General features: G+C 41.2%; 1 protein-coding gene across 3 annotated transcripts in view; it reads right to left on the bottom strand.

The window, feature by feature from the left end:
- Positions 1–27,933, bottom strand: part of MDM2 (MDM2 proto-oncogene) — a 45,778-nt gene extending 17,845 nt beyond the window's left edge. For all 3 annotated transcript variants that reach the window (XM_053584714.1, XM_053584713.1, XM_053584712.1), the window contains exons 1-7: positions 27,581–27,933; positions 26,834–26,912; positions 22,476–22,550; positions 12,625–12,758; positions 8,627–8,676; positions 4,966–5,033; positions 4,740–4,836 (exon numbers count right to left, since the gene is read on the bottom strand). In XM_053584714.1, the coding sequence (XP_053440689.1) occupies positions 4,740–4,836; positions 4,966–5,033; positions 8,627–8,676; positions 12,625–12,758; positions 22,476–22,550; positions 26,834–26,908 (499 nt within the window). In that variant the 5' untranslated portion in view covers positions 26,909–26,912; positions 27,581–27,933. The remainder of the gene's footprint in view (positions 1–4,739; positions 4,837–4,965; positions 5,034–8,626; positions 8,677–12,624; positions 12,759–22,475; positions 22,551–26,833; positions 26,913–27,580) is intronic.

Genomic DNA, 27,933 nt, shown 5'->3' on the forward strand with positions numbered 1-27,933 from the left:
CTCTTACTTCTCCATTTTTTTTTTTCCAGCTGATTTCATACACGGAGGCCTTGCCTCCCTGATCTTAGCCCCTTTCACCCCGGCAAGCCAGGCTCACCCATCTGTCCAGTGCCTTGTGTTTGAGGACACCCTCTTGTAGGCCTGGACTCCGGCTAGTTACACCAGCCTCATTTTTTCCAGCTGGTTTCACACATGGAGGCCTATACCTCCCTGATCTCAACCCTATCCACTCCAGTGAGCCAGGCTTGCCCGTCCATCCAGTGCCTCATGTGTGGGGACACCCTCTTGTAGGCCTGGACTCCGGCAGGCTCCCCAGCTTCACCCCTCTGGTGCCCTACTGTAGGCCTAGACCCCTTGGCTCGTTAAGGTCATGTGCAGAGGCCAGGCCCTCTTTTGACCAAAGTCATACTCGGAGAGTCCAGGTTATCTCCTGACACTGACACCAGCCTCAATGAGCTGGCTCGTCAGTCCGTTGCCCTACTGTGGGCTGGACCATTTTTAGTAGTTCCGTGAGCCAGGTTCACCCGTCCAGTCTGGATGACCATTTTTCCAGCCAGTCTGCCTTTCTCCTTCCTCTTCCTACATTCTCCTTTTAATCTCATTTCTTCTCCTACCTCCAGTTTTCAATATGGGCACCACTCAGTCGCAGATTTCCCCTTACCAACCTTTAAGCTGCCTTTTACCTCCAGAGTCACACATTCCCCCTTCTTCACCTCTAAACTGCCTTTTGACTAATCTCAAGCTTCTAAAGCTCTATCCTGACCTCGAAGCTAAACGTCTCCTCTTTGTCTGTAATACTTCTTGGCCTACGTATAAACTTGACAGCGGCTTGTACTGGCCTGAACACAGCACCTTTGATGTCTCAATTCTCACTGATCTCAATAATTATTGCCAAAAATTGGGCAAATGGTCAGAGATTTCCTACATCCAGGCATTTCTTACTCCAAAATATTTCCTTCTCTGTGGTTATCTTGAGAACCCTTTCAGATTCTTCTGACCCATCAGAATTTCCATTGTTTATTCCTAACCTGGCAAACAGCTCTTCCCTCCTGCCCTTCCACAGCCCCTGCTGCTCCTCTCCAATCCCTCTCCTACAATCCCCTCCATTCTCTCAATCAGAACAACTGGGAAATCTCTCTGTGCGGGATACCTCTCTTCCATCTATAACCTCCCGTCAATCACCCATTCTCACTGACCTCCAAACCCCCTTTTTCCACCACCTCCCACCCGCCCTCCACCACACACGGTAGAGAAAATAATGGTAGAATCTCTCCAGGGCCCTCAGACCTCCCAGCGAGATCTCACTGATCTGACTGGTGTGGCAGGGCCTCTCAGAACTCCAGTAAGCAAAACCTGGCTACTTTTTTTTAAAGTCCGGGAAGCATTCCGAAAAAAAACAAAATCTTCCTCAGGATTGTGCTTTAAGTGGAGCAAACTAGGCTTCTGGGCAAAGCAGTGCTCCAAATCCAAACACCCCCTCCCCCCCAAACCCAGCCCGCATGGGTCTTGGCTGCCCGGGTCTTCTTGAAGATCTGGGGCAAACACTCTCAAAACACGGCTGTAATTCCCTCCTGAACCCAGATGCAAAAGACTGACAACCCCCAGGAAATGAGAATGCTTCCTGAATGCTATCCTAGAAACCTCATTTCTAATTATTTGTGCTTTAAGCTGATCTTTTCTGTTTTCTAACATCCACGCTGCCACCTTGTAAAAAATCCTCTAAAAACGGGCAGAGATCTTGGTAATGGGTATTAGATGTCCTCTCAGGATTGCTGGCAGCCCTGGCAGCTCCAGCTGGTTCCTGCCTCTCACTGTCCATCTTCCTCTTTGGTTACTGTCTGATATGGTCACTAATTATGATTTTTTTTCCCTCATTCTCAGTTTTGAATCAGTAACCCTCTGCCTCAGATCTCGACAGACATCTGAAAACAACAACTCATATCCTCACTTTACTTGATACTAACCCGCTCAGACTAAAAAAGCCAAAGAGAGGCGGCACCTGTAGCTCAAAGGGGTAGGGTGTTGGTCCCATATGCCAAAAGTGGTGGGTTCAAACCCAGCCCTGGCCAAAACCCACCAAAATAAATAAATAAATAAAAAATAAAAATAAATAAAGCCAAAGAGTTCCTGTAAACACCACTCCCTTACTACAATCCCCTCTCCCTCCCATTCTCTTTTACAGGCAGCCCAGACAGCCTCTCCTCCACAGCAAGTAGTCAGAGATACTGCCTAAAAGAATCAACCCCCTACCCTACCCCCCTAGATGTCCCACCTGGGAAAGGTAAATGGTAAACCCAGGAGAGGGAAAGTCCCAACCCCCACCTTCCTGACCTTTAAAACCCCCATTTGCCATTACCCACATGGGGATTTCTTCCTGGTTGGAAATCTTTTGCCACCTGCACCCAGGTAGAATAAAGCCATTTTAATTGAAATAAATAAAAATAAAAATAAAATGACAAAAATGAGCATAATCAAAGAAGATCTGAAAGTGCAATATTGTGTGAACAATTTCTCTAGGTAGAGAAATACCCACATTAATTATTTAAGGATGTATTAGCAAGAGTATTAACCACATATGTAAGTACTAAATTAGGTTATGGGATTAAAATACATAATCCCTATGTCTGAAAAAGGTACAACTCTCTCATCTTTGCTCATTCCATTTCCATCTTTTGACCTACCTAGTCATTTTAAAAAAGCATCTCTTCTTCCTATAAATTCTCAAAACACTCTTACATACTATACTGTATGTTTGTGTTTTATCTTCATAACTAGATCACAAGTTCTTAACCCATAGCCATGTTTGTATTGCCTATAAAAACAGGTGATCTTGGTTCAATGATGTGGGCTAAAAGCCTAAACCACACGACTGGTTCATATTTTCCCTCCATTGAAAGGGGGGGGGGGCTTTTATTATTATATATTACTCACTATAGAATTCTAAAGGAAAAAGATATAAATCATCCATAAAGCTACCACTGAGAATTTAGTGTCATAAATCACCAGTTTTTATTTATTTAGCTATTTACTAGGATAATATTAAGAACTCTAAGTTTTTATAATCCATAAAGATTTAATCAATTTATACCAACTGATACCCCAATAGTGTCTCACTGCCAATACAAGTTGCAAAGATGAGTAAAAAATTTATCTCTGCTGGCTTGGCACCTGTAGCTCAAGTGGCTAGGGCTCCCGCCACATACAATGCCCGGGCCTGCCAAACAACCACGATAACTACAACCAAAAAATAGCTGGGCACTGTGGTGGGTGCCTGCAGTCCCAGGTACTTGGGAGGCTAAAGCAAGAGAATCACTTAAGCCCAAGAGTTTGAGGTTGCTGTGAGCTATGATGCCATGGCACTCTACCAAGCATGACTGACAGCTTGAGACTGTCTCAAAAAAAAAAATTTTTGAGCCCAGGAGTTGGAAGTTGCTGTGAGCTGTGATGCCACAGCACTCTACCCAGGGCGACAGCTTGAAGCTCTGTCTCAAAAAAAATAAATAAATAAAGTTGGAATCTAAAAAATTTTTATCTCTGCTTAACTAGACCAAAAGATACCCTTTTTTGTATTTTTCTTTTTTTTAAAAGCAGGGTCTCTCCTGGATGTCATCAGAGTGCAATACAACCTCAAACTTGAGGATTGCCTCAGCCTCTCAAGCAGCTAGGGCTACAGGCACTCACCATCCTGCCTGACTCATTATTCTGTGTTTTGTAGAGAATGCATTTCACTCTTGCTCGGACTGGTCTCAAACTCTTGGCATCAAGTGATCTTCCTGCCTTGGTCTCCCAAAGTGGCAGGATAACAGGCACGAGTGAGCCGCTGTATCTGGCCCCTTTTTTGTATTTTTATCTACAAAGCTACAATCACCAAAATTCCCCCCCCCCCATAGTTATTTAGCTATTTGTAAAAATTTTGTTCACTTTCTGCCTTATTTGAATTTTAATATTTTCCTTACTGATTCTTGGGAACATCTTATGTAATAAAGATACTAACACTATCAAATTTGAAGTGACTATCTCTTTCACAGGACTGCTCAGTTCTATAAGTAAACTAAGTGGCTATGTTTCAAATACCTTGTATTGTTTTTCATTTATCTTTTAAATTTACTTAGAATTCACTTTAGACATACAGTATAGATGTAACATCATTTTTTCCCCCAAATAACTACTTATTTGTTCCAGAGCTCCACATATTTAATAAACATCCTCTGCCCTTCCCCTTCTGCCCTCATGTTTATTACTCTAGTTCACTGACCCGTCTCTCACCCGACTCATTACAGTTCCAGTTATCAAGACTTCATCAGAGTACAGTCCCTGGCACTATCTTGTCTGTTAAAAAGTGTTCTCATCTATTTTAATTCTTCATTTATAAGATGCTACTTGTTTCTCTATTCTAAAACATACTATTATGTTTTACCATTTATTGAAAACAATTAAAATTTTTAACTGCAAAAGTAACTAAGAATAATGGCTAAAATAGAGTTTATATCCTTGTCCTCTGTTATCTTGGTAACAATCAACTCCAACGGAGCACAGGAAACAGTGCCTACTGTGGTAAGCCGGGAAAATATTGCTAAAAAAGCAACTGGATATAAAATAAAATTTAAAAATAAACTCAGAAGTTCATTCATCTAAGCAAAAAAAGGAGAACAATTTCATTAGCTCTAAAAGCACTAATTCCATTAGAGAAAAAACACCAAAGAGCTGTTTGAATGTGGCCAAATAAACATTTGCTATACCCGTCTCACTGATGGCTCTCCTTCTAGATGAGGTAGACGGTCTAGAAACCACATTTGAAGAGGAAGGTTTCTCTTCCTGTAGCTCTGGCACAGGATCCTAAGTATTCAAGAAAAAAACAAAATATGACAAACTAAACATAACGCCAGGAAACTGAAATTCTTTGTTTTAAACAACCTTTCTAATTTCCAAGAAATATTACACTAAAATGAGAAATCTAAAGATTACCTTTTGGTCACTCCCATCTTCAAGGTGACATTTGTTCTCAGTCACAGATGTACCTGAGTTTGATAATTCTGAGAGAAAATGAAAATGAAGAATCACAAACTAGGAAAGGGCTATTTAATAGTTACCAGTCCTACACTAACTCTTACACAATTTAACCTTTCAACAAATACTAAACATGTATTCCCCAGATGGCAGTTCCATACTAAACACTGCAAATATAAACAACTCAATTTAAATGCAAAAGATAAAGAGTAATTAAAAACACATTTAAAGAAAGTATTATAAAACAAATTCACATAGAAGATGAATAGTAATTATTTGGTAGGGGAAGGTCTGAAGAGCAAAAAAATCAGTAAAGATTTCATAGTACAATGTAGAAACAGGGCTAGGAAAGGCCATTCCAGACCATGAAATACCATATGAAAAAGAATGCAGACACAGTTCCTGCTGCAGGAACTACAGGTAGTCATTTTTACTGGAATGTGAGAAGTCAGACTGCAAAGACCGTGTGTCCAGCCAAACAGCACAGGACATCACCCAGCGACACTGAGGCTTTCATCCCAGCACTGCTGCATTCTTCCCAAGGGACACTTGACAATCTTCCCTAAGACAATGTTATAGCCACTCACCATTAAAAAGGTTTTTAGTCTGAGCAGAGAGAGAAAGGAAGAGGGAGGGGTGGGGAAAGGAAGCGCAGGGAGAGGGAAGGAGGGAGGGGGTGGGGCCTTGGTGTGTGCCACATCTTTTGGGGGCAAGACACGATTGTTAAGAGGGACTTTACCTAACAAATGCAATCAGTGTAACCTTGTTTCTTGAACCCTCAATGAATTCCGAACAATTAAAAAAAAAAAAAAAAAGTAAAATTCAGATTACTATATGGATACAAAAAAAGGGGGGGAGTTTAGTCTAAGAAATAGAACTGATTTCTTAGCTCACAGAAAGTAGTACATCTAGGAATAATAATGAACCTCTAAAATGGTGATTTTAAGCAAGAGTGACAAATCACTGGGAAAACAGAAGAAAAAGAGGACAAAGGCAGAGAAACCAGTGACAGCAGGAAACCCAGTATAAGACAGTAACTGCAATAAAACAGAAAGTCTCACAGCCTAAATTAAGGCATGGAGAAGATAATTCAAAAAACATTAAAAAGGTGAAAACCAACAAGACCTGGTCTGGTGTCTGATACATAAAGCAAGGAAGAAAGAAGTTAAGAGGACTCCAAAATTCTATGCTGGGTGAATAAATGGGTGTTTATCATTCACTGAGACAAACTTCAGAAAGGTGAACAGATTTGGATGGCAAGATAATGAACTAAAATGAGTTATTCAGGATGGAGCTGGAACATATTCTTCTTAGCAAAGTATCTCAAGAATGGAAGAAAAAGTATCCAATGTACTCAGCCCTACTATGAAACTAATTTATAGCTTTCATGAAAGCTATAACCCAATTATAGCCCAAGAAGAAGGGGAAAGGGGAGAGCGAAGGGGAGGGGAGGAGAGAAGGGAGGATGGGTGGAGGGAGGGTGATTGGTGGGACTACACCTACAGTGCATCTTACAAGGGTACATGTGAAACTTACTAAATGTAGAATATAAATGTCTTAACACAGTAACTAAAAAAATGCTGTGAAAGCTATGTTAACCAATTTGATAAAAATATTTCAAATTGTATATTAAAACCAGCACGTTGTACCCCATGATTGCATAAATGTATACAGCTATGATTTCATAAAAAAAAATAAAAATTAAAAATAAAATGAGTTATTCAGGTAGACAGGTTTAGTCAGATATATACAATTAGAATTCAAAAGTCAAAGTTTCTGATTTGCAATATATAAAATCATAATCAAATACCCTTTTCTACTCATTTGGAAATATTTTCATCTTAATAGGGAAGTCATTCCTGAGCATTAACATCCTAAAATGATACACCTATATTATCATGTACTAATTTTCTCTTTATTCTATGGGGAGGCATTGTGCTGATTTCCTTAAATTGGACATATAGATAGGTGTTACTACCCAGGAATTTTGGTTAGTATAATAAAAGAGATGTTAAAAAGAAAGCATTAGGTACGACAAGGTTGGGAACACAGATGTTAGAGTTCTGAAGTTAATTTTACGAAACCTAAAACAAACTCATAGTGGAAATACGTAGGTAATCTACGAGTTACCATCTCATCAATGTAAGTTCACTAGCAATCTGCCAAAATTTATTTGAATGAATAAACTCATTAGGGAGCTAACAAAAAACTCAAGATACAACTACAAATACTACAGTTGCATGTGTTGCCATCTTGTGATTTCTTGAAGAGCTTTAAAATAATGAAAATGCCAAGTCGCTAGCTTAATAACTACTATTTTTTTCCCTAATAACTACTATTATTTTGGGATAAGATGATGATACATTTTTCTGGGTTTTAAAACCTAACTTTGGAAAAATAAGTATTCAATTCAACCCATTTACTGAACACTATGTTAATAAAACACTGCTTTGTGAGATGCAGAATGCAAACCTGACTACAATACAGGTAACAGAAACACAAACAAGTGTGACAAAGCAATACAGCAATAAAATCTGAACATGGAGAGAAGGAGCACAGGGAGAGTCAACTCATTTTGGGAACCAAACAAGCTTCGGAGAGCATTTCTTAATGACAGCTCAAGGGTGACCCTTAGGGCTATCGGGTGCTAGAGACAGCACTCAAAAGTAAACAGTGTAAATCTCGTCCAAACCCCATTTGCAGCCTGAAAATGGGACTATTTACACTATGTAAATCAGCAACCACACCAATAAGGGTTTTTTCCCAGGGACAGTGGGTTGTTAAACATTTATCAAGGTCACAACGGGTCTATGCATCTTCCTGGAAAAACAACATAGCCCTTTCAAAAGATTATCAAAGAAAGGTCTGACCCAGAAATGACCAGTTAAGAACTGCAAGTCTAGAAACAACCAGTGAAGACAGTCAAGTAGAGACATAAAATGCCACTTCTCTGCACAAATTGGTAAGCAAAAATTTGTCTATTACAAAAAAAAAAAAAAAAAAAAAAAATCCCCAATGGGTCTACCTAGGTAACTACATTTTTTCCAACACCTTTGGTAACATTTTTCAAGGTTGATCGCACCTCTACAAAGCAGGGGCTTTTGAAATTATCTACCTTTACACCTTTCAACTCAAACCCTAACTCTGGTATCACAGCGGTTAAACTTTTTTTTTGAGACAGAGCCTCAAGCTGTCCCCCTGGGTAGAGTGCTGTCACATCATAGTTCACAGCAACCTCCAACTCCTGGGCTCAAGCAATTCTCCTGCCTCCACCTCCCAAGTAGCTGGGACTACAGGTGCCCGCCACAAGGCCTGGCTACTTTTTGGTTGCAGTTGTCATTGTTGTTTGGCAGCCTGGGCTGGATTCAAACTCTCCAGCTCAGGTGTATGTGGCTGACACCTTAGCCTCTTGAGGCACAGGTGCCAAGCCAAGGCCTAAACTTTTAACAGGTTGGCTTTACATTAGAATCTTAGTTTCATGTTTAGCTCATACATACTTCTTCCTGTTAAATGTACCACTTTTATAGCAATTTTTAAAGAAAATCAAAATATGGGCACACAAAAAAAGTCTTCAATATCTTTTTATGGTATATGTTTATGATGTTCAAAGTTAACTTACCCTGCTGATTGACTACTACCAAGTTTCTGTAGATCATTGTATATATTTTCCTTGTAGGAGAAAAAAAAGATTCATTTTAAAATAAAAATTAAACTGAATTCAACAAGACTTTTAAATGCATACTTAGTATGAACTACTGTACACGTTCAAAACCAAATTTTATTATTTATTTATTTTTTCTTTTTTTTGAGACAGAGTCTCACTTTGTTGCCCTGGGTAGAGTGCTGTGGCATCACAGCTCACAGCAACCTCTAGTTCTTGGGCTTAAGTGATTCTCTTGCCTCAGCGTCCCGAGTAGCTGGGACTACAGGCACCTGCCACAATGCCCGGCTATTTTTTGTTGCAGCTGTTGTTGGTCAGCAGGTCCGGGCTGGGTTCAAACCCTCCACCCTCGGTGTATATGGCTGCTGCTGTAACCACTGTGCTACAGGCACCGAGCCTCAAAACCAAATTGTAAATCACTGTATTCAAATTGTACCACTGGCAAGGTTCTAGGCCCTCTAAAGCACCACAATAATTAGTAGCACAATGATTACATACGGCTACTTTTTATAATCACTAAGGTCTCCCAGAGGGAAAACATTTCACATCTCCATTTCCTGAATTGTGCCACGTTTCAACTTTGCCAAAAGACCCCCCAAAATGGGTGTGCAAGTAGGAAATACATCAGTACGTTCATTTTTAAACAGAAATGGACTTTTCCTAACTATGTGCATACAAGCAAACTGCCTAAAATAGTAGTGTTATGTAACCCACTAAATAAAAACGTGGTTATATCTTGACTTTAATAAAACTTGAAATCAATCATCTGATAGATTTTCTTTTTCCTTCTTTTGTCTTTTTTTTTTTTTTTTTTGAGAGAGAGTTTTACTTTGGTGGGTTTGGTAGAGTGCCATGGGGTCACAGCTCACAGCAACCTCAAACCCTTGGGGGCTTGAGTGATCCTCTTGCCTCAGCCTCCCAGAGTACTGGGATTATAGGCTTGAGTCACCGTGCCCAGCACAGATTTTCTTTCTTGAGCTCAAAAATTATTAAAAGATGGTGGTGCCTGTAGCTCAGTCAGTAGGGCGCCAGCACATACACTGAGGGTGGCGGGTTCGAACTGGCCGGGCCAGCTAAAGCAACAATGACAATTACAACAACAAAAAAAGGCGGACATTGTGGCGGGTGCCTGTAGTCCCAGCCACTTGGGAGGCTAAGGCAAGAGAATAGCTTATGCCCAAGAGTTTGAGGTTGCTGCGAGCTGTGATGCCACGGTACTCTACCTAGGGTGACAGCTTGAGACTCTGTCGCAAAAAAAAAAGGAAAAAAAAAAGAAAAGGCTTAGCGCCCATAGCACAGTGGTTATAGCACTGGCCACATACACTGCAGTTGGCGTGTTCAAACCCAGCCCAGGCCAGCTAACCAGCAATGACAACTGCAATAAAAATTAGCCGCGCGTTGTGGTGGACGCCTATAGTTACAGCTGCTTGGGAGGCTGAAGCAGGAGAATCGGTTGAGCCCTAGAGGTTGCTGTGAACTGTGACACCACAGCACTTTATCGAGGGCTTATCGGCATGATAAGATTCTATCCCTGCACCCCCAAAAAAATTTATAAAAGAGAAAGCACTGGCCAGCCCCAGATATCAGAGATGGCAGGCAGGTTCATACCCAGCCCTGGCCAAAAACTGCAAAAAAAAAGACAAAGCACTATTCATTCACTCAATAAATAGAGACTGAGAACCTACCACATACCGTCTACTATTTTAGACACTGGGGCAACCAAAGAATGACATGGAAACAAACGTCTGCCTCATGCGGCTTATGTCCTAATAGGAAGACAACTCAGTTACCCCAATATTCACTGATGTCACAATACACTTTTGTTCACCTTTGTTTTTAAAGGAATTGATTTTAGAGAATGCTTGTCACAAAATACCACTTCTAATTCTCAACGTTACAGGGAAAGCACCAATCCCAACTATCTCTTTTTTTCTTTTTTTAATTTTTTTTTTAGAGACAGTGTCTCACTTTATCACCCTTAGTAGAATGCTGTAGCATCACAGCTCACAGCAACCTCCAACTCCTGGGTTTAGGCGATTCTCTTGCCTCAGCCTCCCCAGTAGCTGGGACTACAGGTGCTGCCACAACACCCGGCTATTTTTTTGTTGCAGTTTGGCCAGGGCTGGGCTCCACCACCCTCAGTATATGGGGCCAATGCCCTACTCACTGAGCCACAGCGCCACCCCCAACTACCTCTTTTCACCTCTGGAAATGGCACAGCAACCTACCCCTGCCAACTCCCTCTCACACACAGAGAGCCCACGATACTCCTAGTCACATCCTTTTGCAAGTCAGCAATTTCCTCAATCTTCTAATCTCTCCTCTCAACAGTTAGAATTCGAAGAGAATTTTATCAGAAATTATATCTCCAAACATTATCAGAAGATTCAAAGGACAAAAAATATATAATTATTTTTTAAATTTGTAAAAGTAAACCTTATATCCCAAAGTATAAAATGACAACACGAATATATTAGACAAAAGTGGTTTATGCACAGAGAGAACTTACATAATGTTATTTAAGAAGATGAAATTAAATATAATATTTTTACAATTTGGTTAAAACACAGATCTGCACATAATAGAAAAATGACTGGTAAAATTGGTGACAAACTACATTTGTTTCCCTACTCTTCTTAGCTTTCTATCTTTTCTTAATGTTCAATAAAGAAAATATTATGGTTATAATGACTTTTTTTTTTGAGACAGAGTCTCACTATGTCACCCTCGGTAGAGTGCCGTAGCATCACAGCTCACAGCAACCTCAAACTCCTGGGCTTAAGTAATTCTCTAGCTCAGCCTCCCAAGTAGCTAGGACTACAGGCACCCACCACAACGCCCAGCTATTATTATTATTTTTTTTGTCACAGTTGTCATTGTTGTTTAGCAGCCCCAGGCCAGGCTTGAACCCACCAGCTTCAGTGTATGTGGCTGGTGCCCTATTCACTGAGCCACAGGCTCTGAGCCTATAACAAAATTGTTTTAAAGGTAAAATATCCTGGGCGGCGGCCCCACATACCAAGGGTGGTGGGTTCAAACCCAGCCCCAGCCAAACTGCAACAAAAAAATAGCCGGGCGTTGTGGCAGGCGCCTGTAGTCCCAGCTACTCGGGAGACTGAGGCAAGAGAATCGCCTAAGCCAGGGAATTGGAGGTTGCTGTGAGCTGAGACGCCACGGCACTCTACCGAGGGCGATAAACTGAGACTCTTGTCTCTACAAAAAAAAAAAAAAAAGTAAAATATCTCATTTAATTACCATCTTTTTAACCATATTATTGATCGTTCAACACTAGAATATGTTTAACTGTTTTAGGTAAAAAGTATTCTTTCCCTTTATTAAGGTAAGGCTCAACACAGATTACACCAAATCAAACATGCCAGTTCCAAATGTAAGGTAAAATAACTGAAAAACATTCAGTTCCCAAAAGAGTAATTCTAGCAACGTTACCTGGGTTAAATTCTGCTGATTAAGTGCCGTAATAACATATCACAAAGAAAATGATTTCCAATTAAGCTCAACTTTAAGCCTTTACCATCTGATGGTATAAAGATGATTTCTGAAGGTGATTGGAATAGTGACTTACAGTAGCAACTGCAGCTATACAATTTATAGCACATAACTGAATGCTATGTGCCAAACACTATACTTTTTATACAATAACTTTTCGTGTGATATAACCTCCACAGAGATATTTATAAATGGGGAAATTAAGGTTTAGAGAGATTAAGTCAATTTTCCTGGTAACACAGCCAGTAATGACTAAGTTAGGTCTGGGTCTCAAACACACTAAGATTCCAGAGCTCAGGTTCTCAAATAATATGCTAGAGCTAGGAAATTAAATTTCAGTATCTTTTACATATATGGCAACAATTTTTCTCTGACAAAAGGGAGTAAGGGTGAAGGTGAATTGAAACTTTTGCGCAGCTGGGTTTTTACAATAGAGTAACTCAATTTACCTGTGCTCTTTCACAGAGAAGCTTGGCACTCCAAACAAATCTCCTAGAAGATCATTTGAACAATATACAATATGTTGTTGCTTTTCATCATATAATCGTTTCGTCATAATATACTGGCCAAGATAAAATATAACCTGAAAAAGAAATGATTTTTGAGCATTAAAGAAAACTAAATGTTAGTTTCAAATACTTCAATAATATCCCATTTATCTGAACAGAGTTAAACCACTAACGACCATATCCACAACCATGTAGAATAATAACTACTTTATACTCCAAAAGAAGCTATCTTAAAATGGTCTCCTTCAAATTTGATAAAAATTGAAATAACTGCTTCTCTCTTTACTTTAAACCTAAAATCATTTTTTCTTTTTTTCGAGACAGAGTCTCAAGCTGTTGCCAACTCTTGGGCTCATGTGATCCTCTTGCTTCAGTTTTTCTATTTTTGCTCAGGCTGGTCTCAAACTCATGAACTCAAGCAATCCACCTGCACGGCCTGCTAGAGTGCTAGAATTACAGGCATGAGCCACACACACACCCAGCTCCCTAAAATCTCCTTTTAACAAGACATTTTTTTCTTTGTGTACTTTTTTTTTTTTTTGTAGAGACAGAATCTCACTTTATGGCCCTCGGTAGAGTGCCGTGGCCTCACACAGTTCACAGCAACCTCCAACTCCTGGGCTTAAGCGATTCTCTTGCCTCAGCCTCCCGAGTAGCTGGGACTACAGGCACCCACCACAACGCCCGGCTATTTTTTGGTTGCAGTTTGGCCGGGGCCGGGTTTAGAACCCGCTTTAACTCTGTCCAAATATCTAAATATTACTAGGAAGGAAAAGACAGCAAAATGCAAAAACCACTAATAGCAATAAAAAGTTACAGAATTAAGAAAAAACAACTCAAATATGTTTTAATGTTTGGACTAAAACACTGGAGTGTTTTAGGGACCTTGAGCCTTTTAGCAAATAGTCACAAACATCATACACCTCTCATCAGAGGAGAAAGATAGAAAAATGGCCAATGATATCTACATAACAGTTTGAGATAATTCAGTGAATGATATAAACCCTCAAAGATATCAATATTATCTATACAGCAATAAATAATCAAAATAATGACCCTGAATCATTAACATAAATTATATTCTGCAAGTTCCTTTAAGACACAGAAGTTGGCGAAACATTTTAAGATATCCAAGAACAAACCCAGTAATAGGCACCTAAATACATATGATATTTTACAGTTTACAATGCACTTTAACAAGCACTGTCTCATAAACACAGACTGAAAATAAAGGGATAGAAAAAGATAGTTCCAACATATGGAAACCAAAAAAGAGCAGAAATAGCTATACTTCTATCAGATAAAACAGATTTCAAGACAAAAACTGTAAAAAGATACAAAGAAAGTCATTATATAATGATAAAGGGGTCAATTCGTCAATTCATCAATTCAGCAAAAGAATAAACAATTCTAAATATACATGTACCAAACACTAGAGTACTCAAGATATCTGAAGCAAATAATATCAGAGCTAAAGAAAGAGACAGACCCCAACATAATAAACACAGAAGATGTCAACTCTCTACTTTCACCCTTGAACAGTTCATCCGGAAGGAAAATTGACAATGAAATACTGGGCTTTAATCTGCGCTATGGATCAAATGGGCCTAAATAGATACTTATAGAGCATTTCATCAGCAGCTGCAGAATTCACATTCTTCCCCTCAGCTCATGGATCATTCTCAAGGATAGATCATAGGCCACAAAACAAGTGTCACAAAATTTAAAAAACATTGAAATCATAAACAAGTTATTTTTTTCTGACTACAATGGAATAAAACTAGAAATCAATAACAAAAAGAATTAACACTGGAAAATATGTAAACATATGGAAATTAAATAATCATCTGCTCTTGAGTGACCAGGGCTCAATGAAGACATTAAGAAGAAAATTAAGAAATTCCTTGAAACAAATGAAAACAAAAATACAACATATCAAAACCTATAGGATATAACAACAGCAGTAATAAAGTTTTTAGGAAGCACCCACAACAAAAAAGTAGAAAAGCTTCAAACAATCAACAGTGCATCACAAAGAACTAGAAAAACAAGAGCAAACCAAACCCAAAATCAGAATAAAACCCAGAGCAGAAATAAATTGAAACAAGCAAAACAAAACCCCACAAAAAAATCAATAAAACTAAAAGTTTATTGAAAAGATAAAAGGGGGCGGCGCCTGTGGCTCAAGGAGTAGGGCGCTGGTCCCATATGCCGGAGGTGGCGGGTTCAAACCCAGCCCCGGCCAAAAAAAAAAAAAAAAGAAAAGATAAAAGGATAGGACATATATCTTTCGCCACACCAAGAAAAAAAGAAAGACGACCCAAAAAAAATCAGAGATAAAAAGGAGACATTAAAACTGATACGGCGGCCAGGTGCAGTGGCTCATGCCTGTTATCCCAGCACTGTGGGAGCTAAGGTGGATGGCTCACCTGAGCTCACAAGTTCAAGACCTGCCTGAGCCAGAGCGAGACCCCATCTCTAAAAATAGTTGGGTACTGTGGTGGGCGCCTGTAGTCACAGCTACTCAGAAGGCTGAGGCAAGAGAATCTCGTGAGCCCAAGAGTTAGAGGTTGCTGTGAGCTGTGACGCCACAGCACTCTACTGAGGGCAACAAAGTGAAACTGTCTCAAAAAATAAAAAATAAAAAAACTGATGCTGCAGAAATTGAAAGGATCATTATAGAGTATGACTACTAAATTATTCATCATGATCAAGTGGGATTCATCTCAGGGATGCAAGGATCATTCAACATATGCAAATCAATCAGGATGATACAAAACAAAGGACAAAAAACATATGATCATTGCAAATGATGCTGAAAAAGCATTTGATGAAATTCAGTATCCCTTCATGATAAAAGCCATATGTGACAGAACCATTTGTGATATGTGATAGTAACACATCGAATGGGGAAAAACTGAAAAGCCTTTCCTCTAAGGTCTAGAACAAGACAAAGATGCCCCCACTTTGACCACTATTATTCAACACTGTACCAGAATTTCTAGCTAGATAAGACAAGAGAAAGAAATAAAGAGCATCCAAATTGAAAAAGAAGTCAGAATATCCCTGGGTTTTTTTTTTTTGTTTGTTTTTTGGCGACAGTCTCAAGCTGTTACCCCGGGTAGAGTGCTGCAGTGTCACAGCTCACAGACAAGAGAAAGAAATAAAGAGCATCCAAATTGAAAAAGAAGTCAAAATATCCCTGGTTTTTTTTGTTTGTTTGTTTTTTGGCGACAGTCTCAAGCTGTTACCCTGGGTAGAGTGCTGCAGTGTCACAGCTCACAGAAACCTCAACTCTTGGGCTTAAGCAATTCTCTTGCTTCAGCTTCCCAAATAAAATATCCCTGTTTGCAGACAATATGACCATATATCCAGAGAAACCTAAAGACTCTACTCAAAAACTACAAGAACTGATAAACAAATTCAGTAAAGTTGCAGGACACCAAAAAAAAAAAAAAAAATCAACATACTAAAATCAGTAACATTTCTATATGTCAATAGTAAGCAATCTGAAAAAGAAACCAAGAAAGTAATACTGTTTATGGTAGCTAGAAATAGAATAAAACACATAGGAATAAACTTATCCAGAGAAGTAAAAGATCTCTACCATAAGAACTATAAAACACTGATGAAATTGAAAAGGACAGAAAAAAATGGAGATATTCCATGTTCATGGCTCAGAAGAATCAATGAAAATGTCCATGCTACCCGAAGCAATCTACAGATACAACACAATCGCCATCAAAATACCAATGACATTGTTTACAGAAATAGAAAAAATTGTAAAATTTGTAAGCAACCACAAAAGACCCACAACAGCCACAGCTATCCTGAGCAAAAAGAACAAAACTGGAGGAACTGCATTACCTAACATCAAATTATAGCCAAAACAGCATACTAACATAAAAAAGACACACAGACCAATGGAAGAAAACCCAGAAATAAATCCACACCTCTACAGCAAACTTACCTTCAACAAGCCAAGAACATATGGTGGAGAAAAGACAGTCTCTTCTGTAGAGGGTGCCAGGAAAACTGGACAGCCATATGGAGAGGAATCAAACTAGACCCTTAACTCCCACTATATACAAAAATCTAATCAAAATGGATTACAGCCTTAAACCTAAAACCTGCAACTACTAATAGAAAACACTGGGAAAAGACTTTAGGACTTTGGTCTGGGCGAGGATTTCAGTACCCATAAGCAGAGACATCCAACCTTTTTTCTTTTCCGCCACACTAAAAGAATAAGTTGTCTTGGGCGACACATTAAATACACAAACATTAACAGCAGCTCATGAGCAGAAAAGAAAAGGGCCATGCATACTTCTCATGGTATCTAACACCACAGATAAGCAAAAGTCCTTAAGTAATCTGCACACGGCCCAGGCCCCTGGGGCCACAGGCTGGACACCCCTGAACACCGGCAACCAAAGAAAAACCGGGCAGATGAAACCACATCAAGCTGAAGAGCTTCTGCACAACAGAGGAAACAATCAACAAAGTGAGGAGACAACACACAGAATGGAACAAAGTATGTGCCAACTACCATCTGACAAGGGATTAACAAGCAGAACATGTAAGGAACACTCAACAGGAAAAAAATCAAATAATCCAATAAATACAATGGACAAAGAATCTAACTAGACATTTCTCAAAAGAAGAAATACAAATGGCCAACAGGTATATGAAAAAATGCTCAACATCATTAGTCGCCAGAGAAATGCGAATCAAAACTACAATATGAGCTCAGTGCTCGTAGCACAGTGGTTACAGCGCCAGCCACATACAAGGCTAGCAGGGGCCAGTGCCAATCGCAAAAAATAAATAAATAGCCAGGCGTATGTTGGGCACCTGTAGTCGCAGCTACCGGGAGGCTGAGGCAAGAGAATGGCTTAAGCCCAGGAGTCTGAGGTTGCTGTGAGCTATGATGCCATAGCACTCTACCGAAGGCAACATAGTGAGATTTTGTCTCAAAACATAAATAAGTAACTACGATATGGGCGGGCACTTACAGTCCCAGCTACTTGGGAGGCTGAGGCAGGAGAATCACTTGAGCCCAAGAGTTTGAGGTTACTGTGAGCTGTGATGCCACAGTACTCTACTAAGGGTGACAGAGAGACTGTCTCAAAAAAAAAAAAAAAAAAAAAAAAAAAACTACAATATGGGATCAGTGCCTGTAGCTCAGTGGTTAGGCCACCAGACACATGCACTGGAGCCTGGATTTAAACCCGGCCCGTGGATTCGAACCTGGTCGAGCCTGCTAAACAAATAAACAAACAAAATACCGGGACGTTGTGGCAGACACCAGTAGTCCCAGTTACAAGGGAAGCCGAGGCAAAAGAATCACTTGAGCCTGAGCGCTTATGAGGTTGCTGTCAGCTGTGGATGCCACAGCACTCTACCGAGGGCAACACAGTGAAACTGTGGCTCAAAAAAAAAAAACTGCAGTATGATACCATCTCAATCCAGTTACAATGGCTTTTATCAAAAAGACGGGCAAAAAGTTAAGGCTGACGAGGATATGGAGAAAGGGGACCCTCTCGTTGCCACAGGTCAAGGCCTGGGACATGCTTGGTCTCCGGCCCTGGCTTATCTAGGTTCCTGACGTACAGCACTAGGCTACCTGCTCAGAAACTATTGCTCTTAGGTGCCTGAGGGCTATTTGAGAGGAGAGAGAGAAAGACAGTATTTGAGGGAGTAAAGCCATCTTGATAGAACAGATCTTAGCAGTCCTTAGCAGAGAGATACTGTGCTGGCGTTCTGCGAGCAGGTCCATGACAGAATGAGCTCACTAATGACTGCCTTCTCCTCCAGCCTTTTATGGAGCTGATCGTGTGCCTGTTACACCACAGGTGTAGCAATTGCTGCTGCTCTTGTCTCGCAAGCTCTCATGCTTGTTAGGAGAGCTAAATCCCTCCCCATGCCCTTTTCACCAAGGTGTGCCATAATGGAGTTATGCAGGTGTTTCTTATAACTCTCCCTCCTCCTTGCCATATGCTATACCGGCTGTTACAGGAACCCTTGTATATTGTTGGTGGGAATGTAAATTATTGCAGCCACTATAAAGAAAAGTATGAAGGTTCCTCAAAAAACTGGAAATAGTACCATAAAACCCAGCAAGCCCACAACTGGGTCTATACATATCCAAAGGATAGAGTCTCAGTACATCAAAAAGGTATCTGGACTCCCATGTTTACAGCCACAATAGTCAATATAGGGAATCAACCCATGTGTCCATCAATGGAGGAGTGGATAAAGAAATCCGGTACATATACACAATGTTATCTAGCCACAAAAAAAAGATGCCATTTAAAACACCATGGATGGCTCGGCACCTGTAGCTCAGCAGGTAGGGCACCAGCCACATACACTGGAGCTGGCGGGTTCGAATCCAGCTCAGGCCTGCTAAACAACAATGACAACTACAACCAAAAAACAGCTGGGCATTGTGGCTGGCGACTGTAGTCCCAGAAACTTGGGAGGCTGAGGCAAGAGAATCGCTTAAGCCCAAGAGTTGGAGATTGCTGTGAGCTGTGACACCACAGCACTCTACCCTGGGCAACAGCTTGAGACTCTATCTCAAAATAAATAAAACAACATGGATGGAACTGGAGAACATTGTTAGGTGAAATAAGCCAAGACAATCTCACATGTTCTCACTCATATGTGGGAGCTACATATTAAAAAACATCTGGCTGGGTGTGGCAGCTCACACCTGCAATCCTAGCACTCAGGGAGGCCAAGGTGGGAGGATTATTTTAACTTAGGGAGTTCAAAATCAGTTTGACCAAGAGTAAGATTCCATCTCTACTAAAAATAGAAAAATTAGCAGGGTATGGTAAAGCTTGCCTGTAGCCCCAGCACTCGGGAGACCAAGGCAAAAGGATCACTTAAGCACAAGAGTTTGATGTTGCTGTGAGCTATGACGACACCAGGGCACTCTTACCCAGGGTGATAGAATGAGATTCTGCCTCAAAACAAACAAACAAACAAACAAAAAATCTCATGTGATGATTCCCAGAGGCTGGGAAGGGTCAAGGGAAAGGGGATATGAAGGGGGGATGGTTAGTGGATGCAAAAATATACTTATATAAACTGTATTTGATAGCATAACAAAGTGATTACAATCAACAAATTAAAGAGTACACTTTAATATACCTAAAAAAGTAGAACTGGAGTGTTCCTAACACAAAGATAATGGTAAATGCCTAAGGTGAAAGATACCCCAATTACCCTGATTTGATTAATTCACATTGCATACCTATGTTAAAATAGCGCATGTACCCCATAAAGATATATAACTTTTACATACTCATAATTTTAAAAAATTTTTGAAGTACTATCTCATCCTTTTGATAGTTCATAGAATTGTTTCTGCTGTATCAGAAATGAAGAAGCTGATCCTAGGTCCTAGTCCAATGCTTTCTACCAATCCATAATAGCTTTCACCACTTTCTGATATGTGCCCCTGAACAAAGATCCTGTAACTGAGAACAGCATCAATTTATACTTAGTGTTACCCACTCCAAGTCTTTATGATGACCTTCATCAATTTTCTCATTTCTACCTACTGCCAAATCCATACTTTGTTTTCTTAACTAATCATATGATAAAATCAATTACAAATTAACAGCACTAAAATACCATTTAACCTGGCACTTCCCTGTAAGCACTTAGCATCAACCTTAAAGGAATATTCCTAAGCGACTGCTAATTGGAGAGATGGCTGGCCGGGTAGCTGGCTGACTGGCTGTAGAAAGGGAAGAAGAGAGCCCAGATTCCTTCTAACAAACATCCCTAAAGGGAAGTTTGTAAAAGAGCAGCTGAGTTTCTTCCTGCCCCACTATCCTGTCATAACAAAGAATTTTAATGTTTTAAGAAAATCTGAGCCCCAAAAAATAAATGGAAGAGGTGGGGAACAGGCACATTTCATTCACACTGAAATTTTACTGAGATGGCTCAATCTTTCACTGAAAAATCATTCTCTACACCAATTTAAAACTGGAGAATGCACTGAAATGTTGTATCCACTAAAAAGAACTTCTGTTCCTGAATAAGCTCACCTCCATCCCAGAAAGATCAGTATACTGTACTCATTTATCTCTAGTACACAAGTTTTTTTTTTTTTTTTTTTTTGAGGCACAGTCTCACTTCGTCCTCCCCAGTAGAGTGCCCTTGCCTCATAGCTCACAGCAACCTCTAACTCTTGGGCTCAAGAGGTTCACTTGCCTCAGTCTCCCATGTAGCTGGGAATACAGGTGCTCACCACAACACCCAGCTATTTTTGGAAATAGGGGTCTCACTCTAGCTCAGGCTGGTCTCAAACTCGTGAGCTTAGGCAATCCACCCATCTCGGCCTCCCGAAGTGCTGGGTTTATAGGAGTGAGCCACCGTGCCCAGCCAGCATGGAAGTTCTTAACCTAGGATAATCCAGGGATGCCCAAGAAGTTTTTGGATAAAATCCATGGAGTCCATTCATTTGGACGGAAAAATTGTTTTTTTTTTTTGCTTTTATTTTCACTAACTTCTAACTGAAATTTAGCTGTCTTCAATCACAAATGTAGGCAACAAAAGTATCTGTAATACCTGTGATTTAATCACTAATAAAAACCACAAGTGTTTTCATATCATACTGTGGATCATGTATCAAACATCTCAAAATATTACTTACATTCCTCATTATATAAAAATTATATTTATTAGATCTATTCTTCTTAGTATTGAATGTGTTGGGCGGCGCCTGTGGCTCAGCGGGTAGGGCGCCGGCCCCATATGCCGAAGGTGGCGGGTTCAAACCCAGCCCCGGCCAAACTGCAACAAAAAAATAGCCGGGCATTGTGGCGGGCGCCTGTAGTCCCAGCTACTTGGGAGGCTGAGTCAAGAGAAATCGCCTTAAGCCCAAGGATTTGGAGGTTGCTGTGAGCTGTGTGACGCCACGGCACTCTACCAAGGGCGATAAGGTGAGACTCTGTCTCTACAAAAAAAAAAAAAAAAAAGCACGTGTATCACAAACTTGTTTACTTATTTTATTAACAATATTTAAACATAAGTTTCCTTGGTAATCCTGAATAGTCTCATACATTTAAAAACATGATTCTAAGGAGTTAACCAGTCTACCAAATGGGCTCACAGCACAAAAAGGCCAAGAATGCATATAGGCCTTTCTGTTGTCTGAGTTCCTAGCTGAGAAATCAAACTAGAAATATAATTAGAACTTCCAGGTTCAAAATATAAAATTTAATGTTGCTGCTTAATGAAAAAATCCCTCTAGGGGTGGTGCCTGTGGCTCGAAGAGTAGGGCACCAGCCCCATATACCGGAGGTGGTGGGCTCAAACCCAGGCCCAGCCAAAAACTGCAACAACAACAATTAAAAAAAAAAAAAAAAGAAGAGGACGGCGCCTGTGGCTCAGCGGGTAGGGCGCCGGCCCCATATGCCGAGGGTGGCGGGTTCAAACCCAGCCCCGGCCAAACTGCAACAAAAAAAAATAGCCGGGCGTTGTGGCGGGCGCCTGTAGTCCCAGCTGCTCGGGAGGCTGAGGCAAGAGAATCACGTAAGCCCAAGGATTTGGAGGTTGCTGTGAGCTGTGTGACGCCACGGCACTCTACCGAGGGCGATAAGGTGAGACTCTGTCTCTACAAAAAAAAAAAAAAAAAGAAGATTTAAAAAAAAAAAAAAAAAGAAAAATCCCTCTATGTGGCCAATTAATCCCAGTGGTCTTGAAAACTATAACTATGGTTATATAATTAGTAAGACTTTAGTTTATTTCTTTCTCTTGGTTCAGCTTACCTCTTTCATTGTGTAAGTGTCTTTTTGTGCACCAACAGACTTTAACAACTTCAAAAGCAATGGTTTTGGTCTAACCTGTAAAGGGAAAAAAAAGAGCTGTTATTATGACACCCAAGTTAGTCCAGAACTATAAGCCTTGCAGCAAACATGTCCACAAAGATGTTTAATAAATGTAGCAGACACTATGTTTAACAATTTCATAAGGTCAGACTCAAAAAAAAAAAAGTTATAATGTTTTTACTAAGTGTAATGGTTAGACTCTGTAAACTGAATACCATAAATAACCAAAGGTGTTAGGGAAAAAATGCTGGGAGGATCACTTTTTATGCAAATATCACAAAATTATCAAGCATCATTAGCTGAGATCATAAACAGTACCCATCCCAAGACAATGAAGGCTATTTTTTCCTCTGGCTATTTCTATCATCTGCTTCATCAACAACCATAAATTGTTGAGATCCAATTATTACACTGATCCAATGAACTAACTGTAAGCTAACATAGAGAATCAAATAGAAAAGAACACATCTCTAGGGTAGGTCCTGTTACCAGTCTTCACTTTCTACAGACTAGGTTCATGAAAGCTAAAGAATTTAAATGACTAACCAAAGTTGACCAGGACAACTGATAATCATCTGAGGTAGTGACTCGTCCTTCAACAGCTCAGCATTTTCTTCCTACTCTTATCACACTGCCTCTTAGTGGGTCTATGTTTCAAATAATTACTCGACATTTATTAAGCATCCACTATGAACAGACAGTTCTAGGTACTGAAAAAAAAAATTACAAAGCTGGGTGGCGCCTGTGGCTCAGAGTAGGGCACTGGCCCCACATACCAGAAGTGGTGGGTTTAAACCCGGCCCCAGACAAAAAAAAAAAAAAAAAATTACAAAGCAAACATATGACCTTTATCCCATGAAGCCTGCCAACTAGATTAGGCATCAATTTGTTCTGTTAAGGGCCAGACAGTAATTATTTCAAGCTTTTCACACCAGATGGCCTACCCAACTAAAAGCATAACCACTATGCAAACCAGTAAAATTTTATTTGCAAAAACAGGCAACAGGCCAAATTTGGCCCAGAGCCTACAGTTAGCCTGACCCTGACCTAGAGGTTCTATAAGGGGTACTGAGATAACCCACAGGCGTTAGGAGTGTAATGTGCTTATATGCCTCCTTTCCCATTACTACATCAGAATGCAAAATTCAAGACCCTTTATAGCTTGCCACCCCATATAGACCAGTGCTTTTATACCCCTCAATATGCCTCTGTCTCGTATCTAACTTTGAAATCTCACAGCATCCAATCTGGGACCTCTCAAAATTGGATATGAAAAAACTGCCTGTTTCCAGCTAATCAACAGAACAAATGTTATTTAATAACTGACAATGTGGCTGGGCAGGGTGACTCACATCTGTAATCCTAGCACTCCGAGAGGTCAAGGTGGTGGACTGTTTGGACCAGCCTGAAGAAGAGTGAGACCCCATCTCTACTTAAAATAGAAAAACTAGCCAGGCATCGTGACACTGTAGTCCCAGCTACTCAGGAGGCTGAGGCAGGAGGATTGCTCAAGCCCAAGAGTATGAGGTTGCTGTGAGCTATGATGGCCACCACAGCACTCGACCCAAGGTGACAGAATGACACTGTTTCAAAAAAAAAAAAAAAAAAATTGAAAATGTACATGTACTTTACTTTCAGACTTCAGGATGAACCCTCTCAGAGAAAATTAAAAGATAACTTTTTTCCTAATTTTAAATATGGTGTATTAACTTCAAATCACATAAAAAACTCAAAATAGGGCAGTGCCTATGGCTCAGTGTGTAGGACGCCGGCCCCATATACGGAGGGTGGTGGGTTCAAACCCGGCCCCGGCCAAACTGCAACAAAAAAATAGCCAGGCTTTGTGGTGGGTGCCTGTAGTCCCAGCTGCTCGGGAGGCTGAGGCAAGAGAACCACCTAAGCCCAAGAGCTGGAGGTTGCTGTGAGCTGTGATGCCACAGCACTCTACCGAGAGCGACAAAGTGAAACTCTGTCAAAAAAAAAAAGAAAAACTCAAAATAAAAATCCACAATAGAAAGCCATCAATTTTTTACTGACTTAGAAGGCACGCACTAATAAGAAAATACAAAAGACAATGCCATTCATAGTCTTACATTTAAGAAAAATATATACAGGGTGGCACCTGTGGCTCAGTGAGTAGGGCGCTGGCCCCATATGCCGAGGGTGGCAGGTTCAAACCCAGCCCCGGCCAAACTGCAACAAAAAAATAGCCGGGTGTTGTGGCGGGCGCCTATAGTCCCAGCTACTCGGGTGGCTGAGGCAAGAGAATCGCTTAAGCCCAGGAGCTGGAGGTTGCTGTGAGCTGGGTGCTGCCACGGCACTCTACCAAGGGCCATAAAGTGAGACTCTGTCTCTACAAAAAAAAAAGAAAAATATATACAAATTTCAGGTGAAGATGTAAACATAAAAATTACAGATACCAGAAGAAAATATAGAATTATATATACTGGGGTGGGTGAGTTTTTCCAAAGCACAATATGAAATCAAAAGCCAACAAATTTGTCTTCATAAAAATGTTCTCAGTGGCAGCGCCTGTGGCTCAAAGGGGTAGAGCGCTGGCCCCATATGCCAGAGTTGGCGGGTTCAAACCCAGCCCTGGCCAAAAACTGCAAAAAAAAAAAAAAAAAAAAATATTCTCAGTAAGAAAAAGACAACATAAGTTAAATGAAACATTAGCAAACAACAAAAGTTATATGCACTTAAAATACAGAGAACTCTCCCAATTAAGAAAAATACAAAAAAACCTAAAAGAAAAATAGATAAATAAGACAAGGTAAATTCCAGAGGAAACAAGTGATTTCACAAAATGGAAAGATGCCCAGCCTCACCAAGAGACCAAGAAAATATAAAACCACGGCAAAGGTGGCGCCTGTGGCTCAGTGAGTAGGGCGCCGGCCCCATATGCCGAGGGTGGCAGGTTCAAACCCAGCCCTGGCCAAACTGCAACAAAAAAATAGCCGGGCGTTGTGGTGGGCGCCTGTAGTCCCAGCTGCTCGGGAGACTGAGGCAAGAGAATCGTGTAAGCCCAAGAGTTAGAGGTTGCTGTGAGCCGTGTGACGCCACGGCACTCTACCGCGAGGGCGGTACAGTGAGACTCTGTCTCTACAAAAAAAAAAAAAAAAAAAAAAAACTGCGGCACAGTGTCTTTTACTCCCCCCAAAGGCAAAAATATAACATTAAAGGCTGGTAATAGTTAGCAGTGGTAGGAGTGAAACTTGTTGAAATGTTTTGGTGAGCATGTTACCAGCAGCAATCAAATATAGGGATGATTTAGGATGCATGAGTTCTAATTCTATAAAAGCTTTCTTACAGAAATAGTCACTTAACACTTTTTTTAGGATGCACATACATAAACAAAGCAGTGCTAACTGTACTACTCAAAAACAGGAGGCAATTTCTTTCTTTCTTTTTTTTTTTTTTTTTTTGAGACAGAGTCTCAAGCTGTCGCCTTGGGTAGAGTGCCATAGGATCATAGCTCAAGGCAACCTCCAACTCTTAGGCTTAAGCAATTCTCTTGCCTCAGCCTCCCAAGTAGCTGGGACTACAGGCACCCACCACAACACCCAGCTAGTTTTTGGTTGTAGTTGTCATTGCTGTTTGGCAGGCCCAGACTGGATTTGAACCTGCCAGGTCCTATGTACATGGCTGGCACCCTAGCCGCTGAGCTACAGATGCAGAGCCAGCAATGTTTAATAATCTATCAGTAAAAATACAAATAACTTAAAATGGTATACTTGTGTTCTGGAATACTATGCAGCCATCAAAATTCTGCACATTTTATTTATTAATAAAGATCCAAGCTGTAAGACACCTTTAGTTTAATCCTAAGCAGAACACCACAGATCTAAATCCACATGTGAATATATATGTGTACACAGAAAAAAAAATCTAAAAAGAAAGAGAAGACTAAAATTTTCAGTTTTTACTTTACGTACTTCTGTAATGTCTAATCCTTACAACAAGCATGAATTACTTTTGTGACTTCTAGAAACCATTCAAAAAATACTAAGGGGTCAAAATAGAAAAAATAATGATCACATAACAAACACAGCTTCAGCATCGATGCTTAGGAATGTAATAGAATTCATTTTTATAGCCCATGTGGTAAAGGGCTAAGAAAATACTGACTGATTCCTACAGTTCATTTTTTACTCCACAGTTACGCCTGACATAGCAGAATTTAAGCTAGGCACACACAGTTCCATTTCAGGAGACAAGCTACAATTAGGGTGCACGAAATTTAGTTGATCGCCCCATTAATTATTTTTGAAAGTTACACTTGAGACAAAAATACCAACCAGGGTCTCCTGTTCCGAAGCTGAAATCTGTGAGGTGGTTCCATCATTAGACACAGACATGTTGGTATTGCACATTTGCCTAAAAGTAGGAAATAAATACAGCATAAAAACTAGAAATAATGAAACATCTGCGAAAAAGAAAACCATATATAAAAGAGATACTTCCCTTATTAAAACCATAAAAAGCTATAACAGCAAGCTGGCCCTTACTTGGATCAGTATGGACAAAGCCCCCGCGCGGGCCCACAGGTGTCTCTACCATCCAGTGAGCACAGCTGGGAAAGAGCCCCAGTTAAATAGCCCGGCTGGAGGCAAGTCAGGGCTTAACTCCTTCCACTGCGACTCGGAACGTGTCCGAACTTGACCAGCCCCAGCGGAAAAGCTGAGTCAACTCGCCCACGGAACCAGCCCAGCCTCGCCCAGACTCGGCGCTCGGCTCAGACCCGCAACTCACCGGCACCTGCTAGGGTCTCGGCCCCGGAGCGGAGGCGCCAGGCCGACCCCAGCCCCCCGCCCACGTGACCTTGACGCTGCGCTCCCGGGGAGACCCCCGCCCCCGCCCGCCCGGGCCCAAACCGCGCCCTGCTCCCCCGCGGCGCGGCGCCGAGCGCGCCGGGTCCCCACGGAGCCTCCGCCGGGCCCAGCGTCCCCCCAACCCCCAATAACACAGAGCCTGCGTGCGGGGAGAGGCTGGGGACTGAGCGAGCCAGGGGTCCCACCCAGACCCAGACCTGACCCGCTCCCCACCTGGCAGGGGTTTTCAGGCCTGGAGTTATTGGGGGGAGAAGGGGTCCCTCGAGGCTTCCCAGTTCCCTTCACCAGGCGCGCGGAAGTCAGACGCCCTGGGCCTCGGCGACCATTTCACTCTTGGGCCCCAGCCCGCAGGGAAGCCCGAACACACTAGTCCAAGAGGAAGGGGGCTCCCGGCGGCAAGACCTCCAGTTCGGCATCTGGCTCCAGCTTCCTTCCAGTCACACAGGGCAGCGCCGACCCCACACGGAGCTCCGCGGCGCGCGCCTCCGGCCGTCCAGAGAGAACGCGCCCCGCGGCGCGCGCCTCCGGCCGTCCAGAGAGAACGCGCCCCGCGCCGCCCCGGCTGA

This window comes from Nycticebus coucang, chromosome 3 (assembly GCF_027406575.1).
Source record: "Nycticebus coucang isolate mNycCou1 chromosome 3, mNycCou1.pri, whole genome shotgun sequence".
NCBI classification, from domain to species: Eukaryota; Metazoa; Chordata; class Mammalia; order Primates; family Lorisidae; genus Nycticebus; species Nycticebus coucang.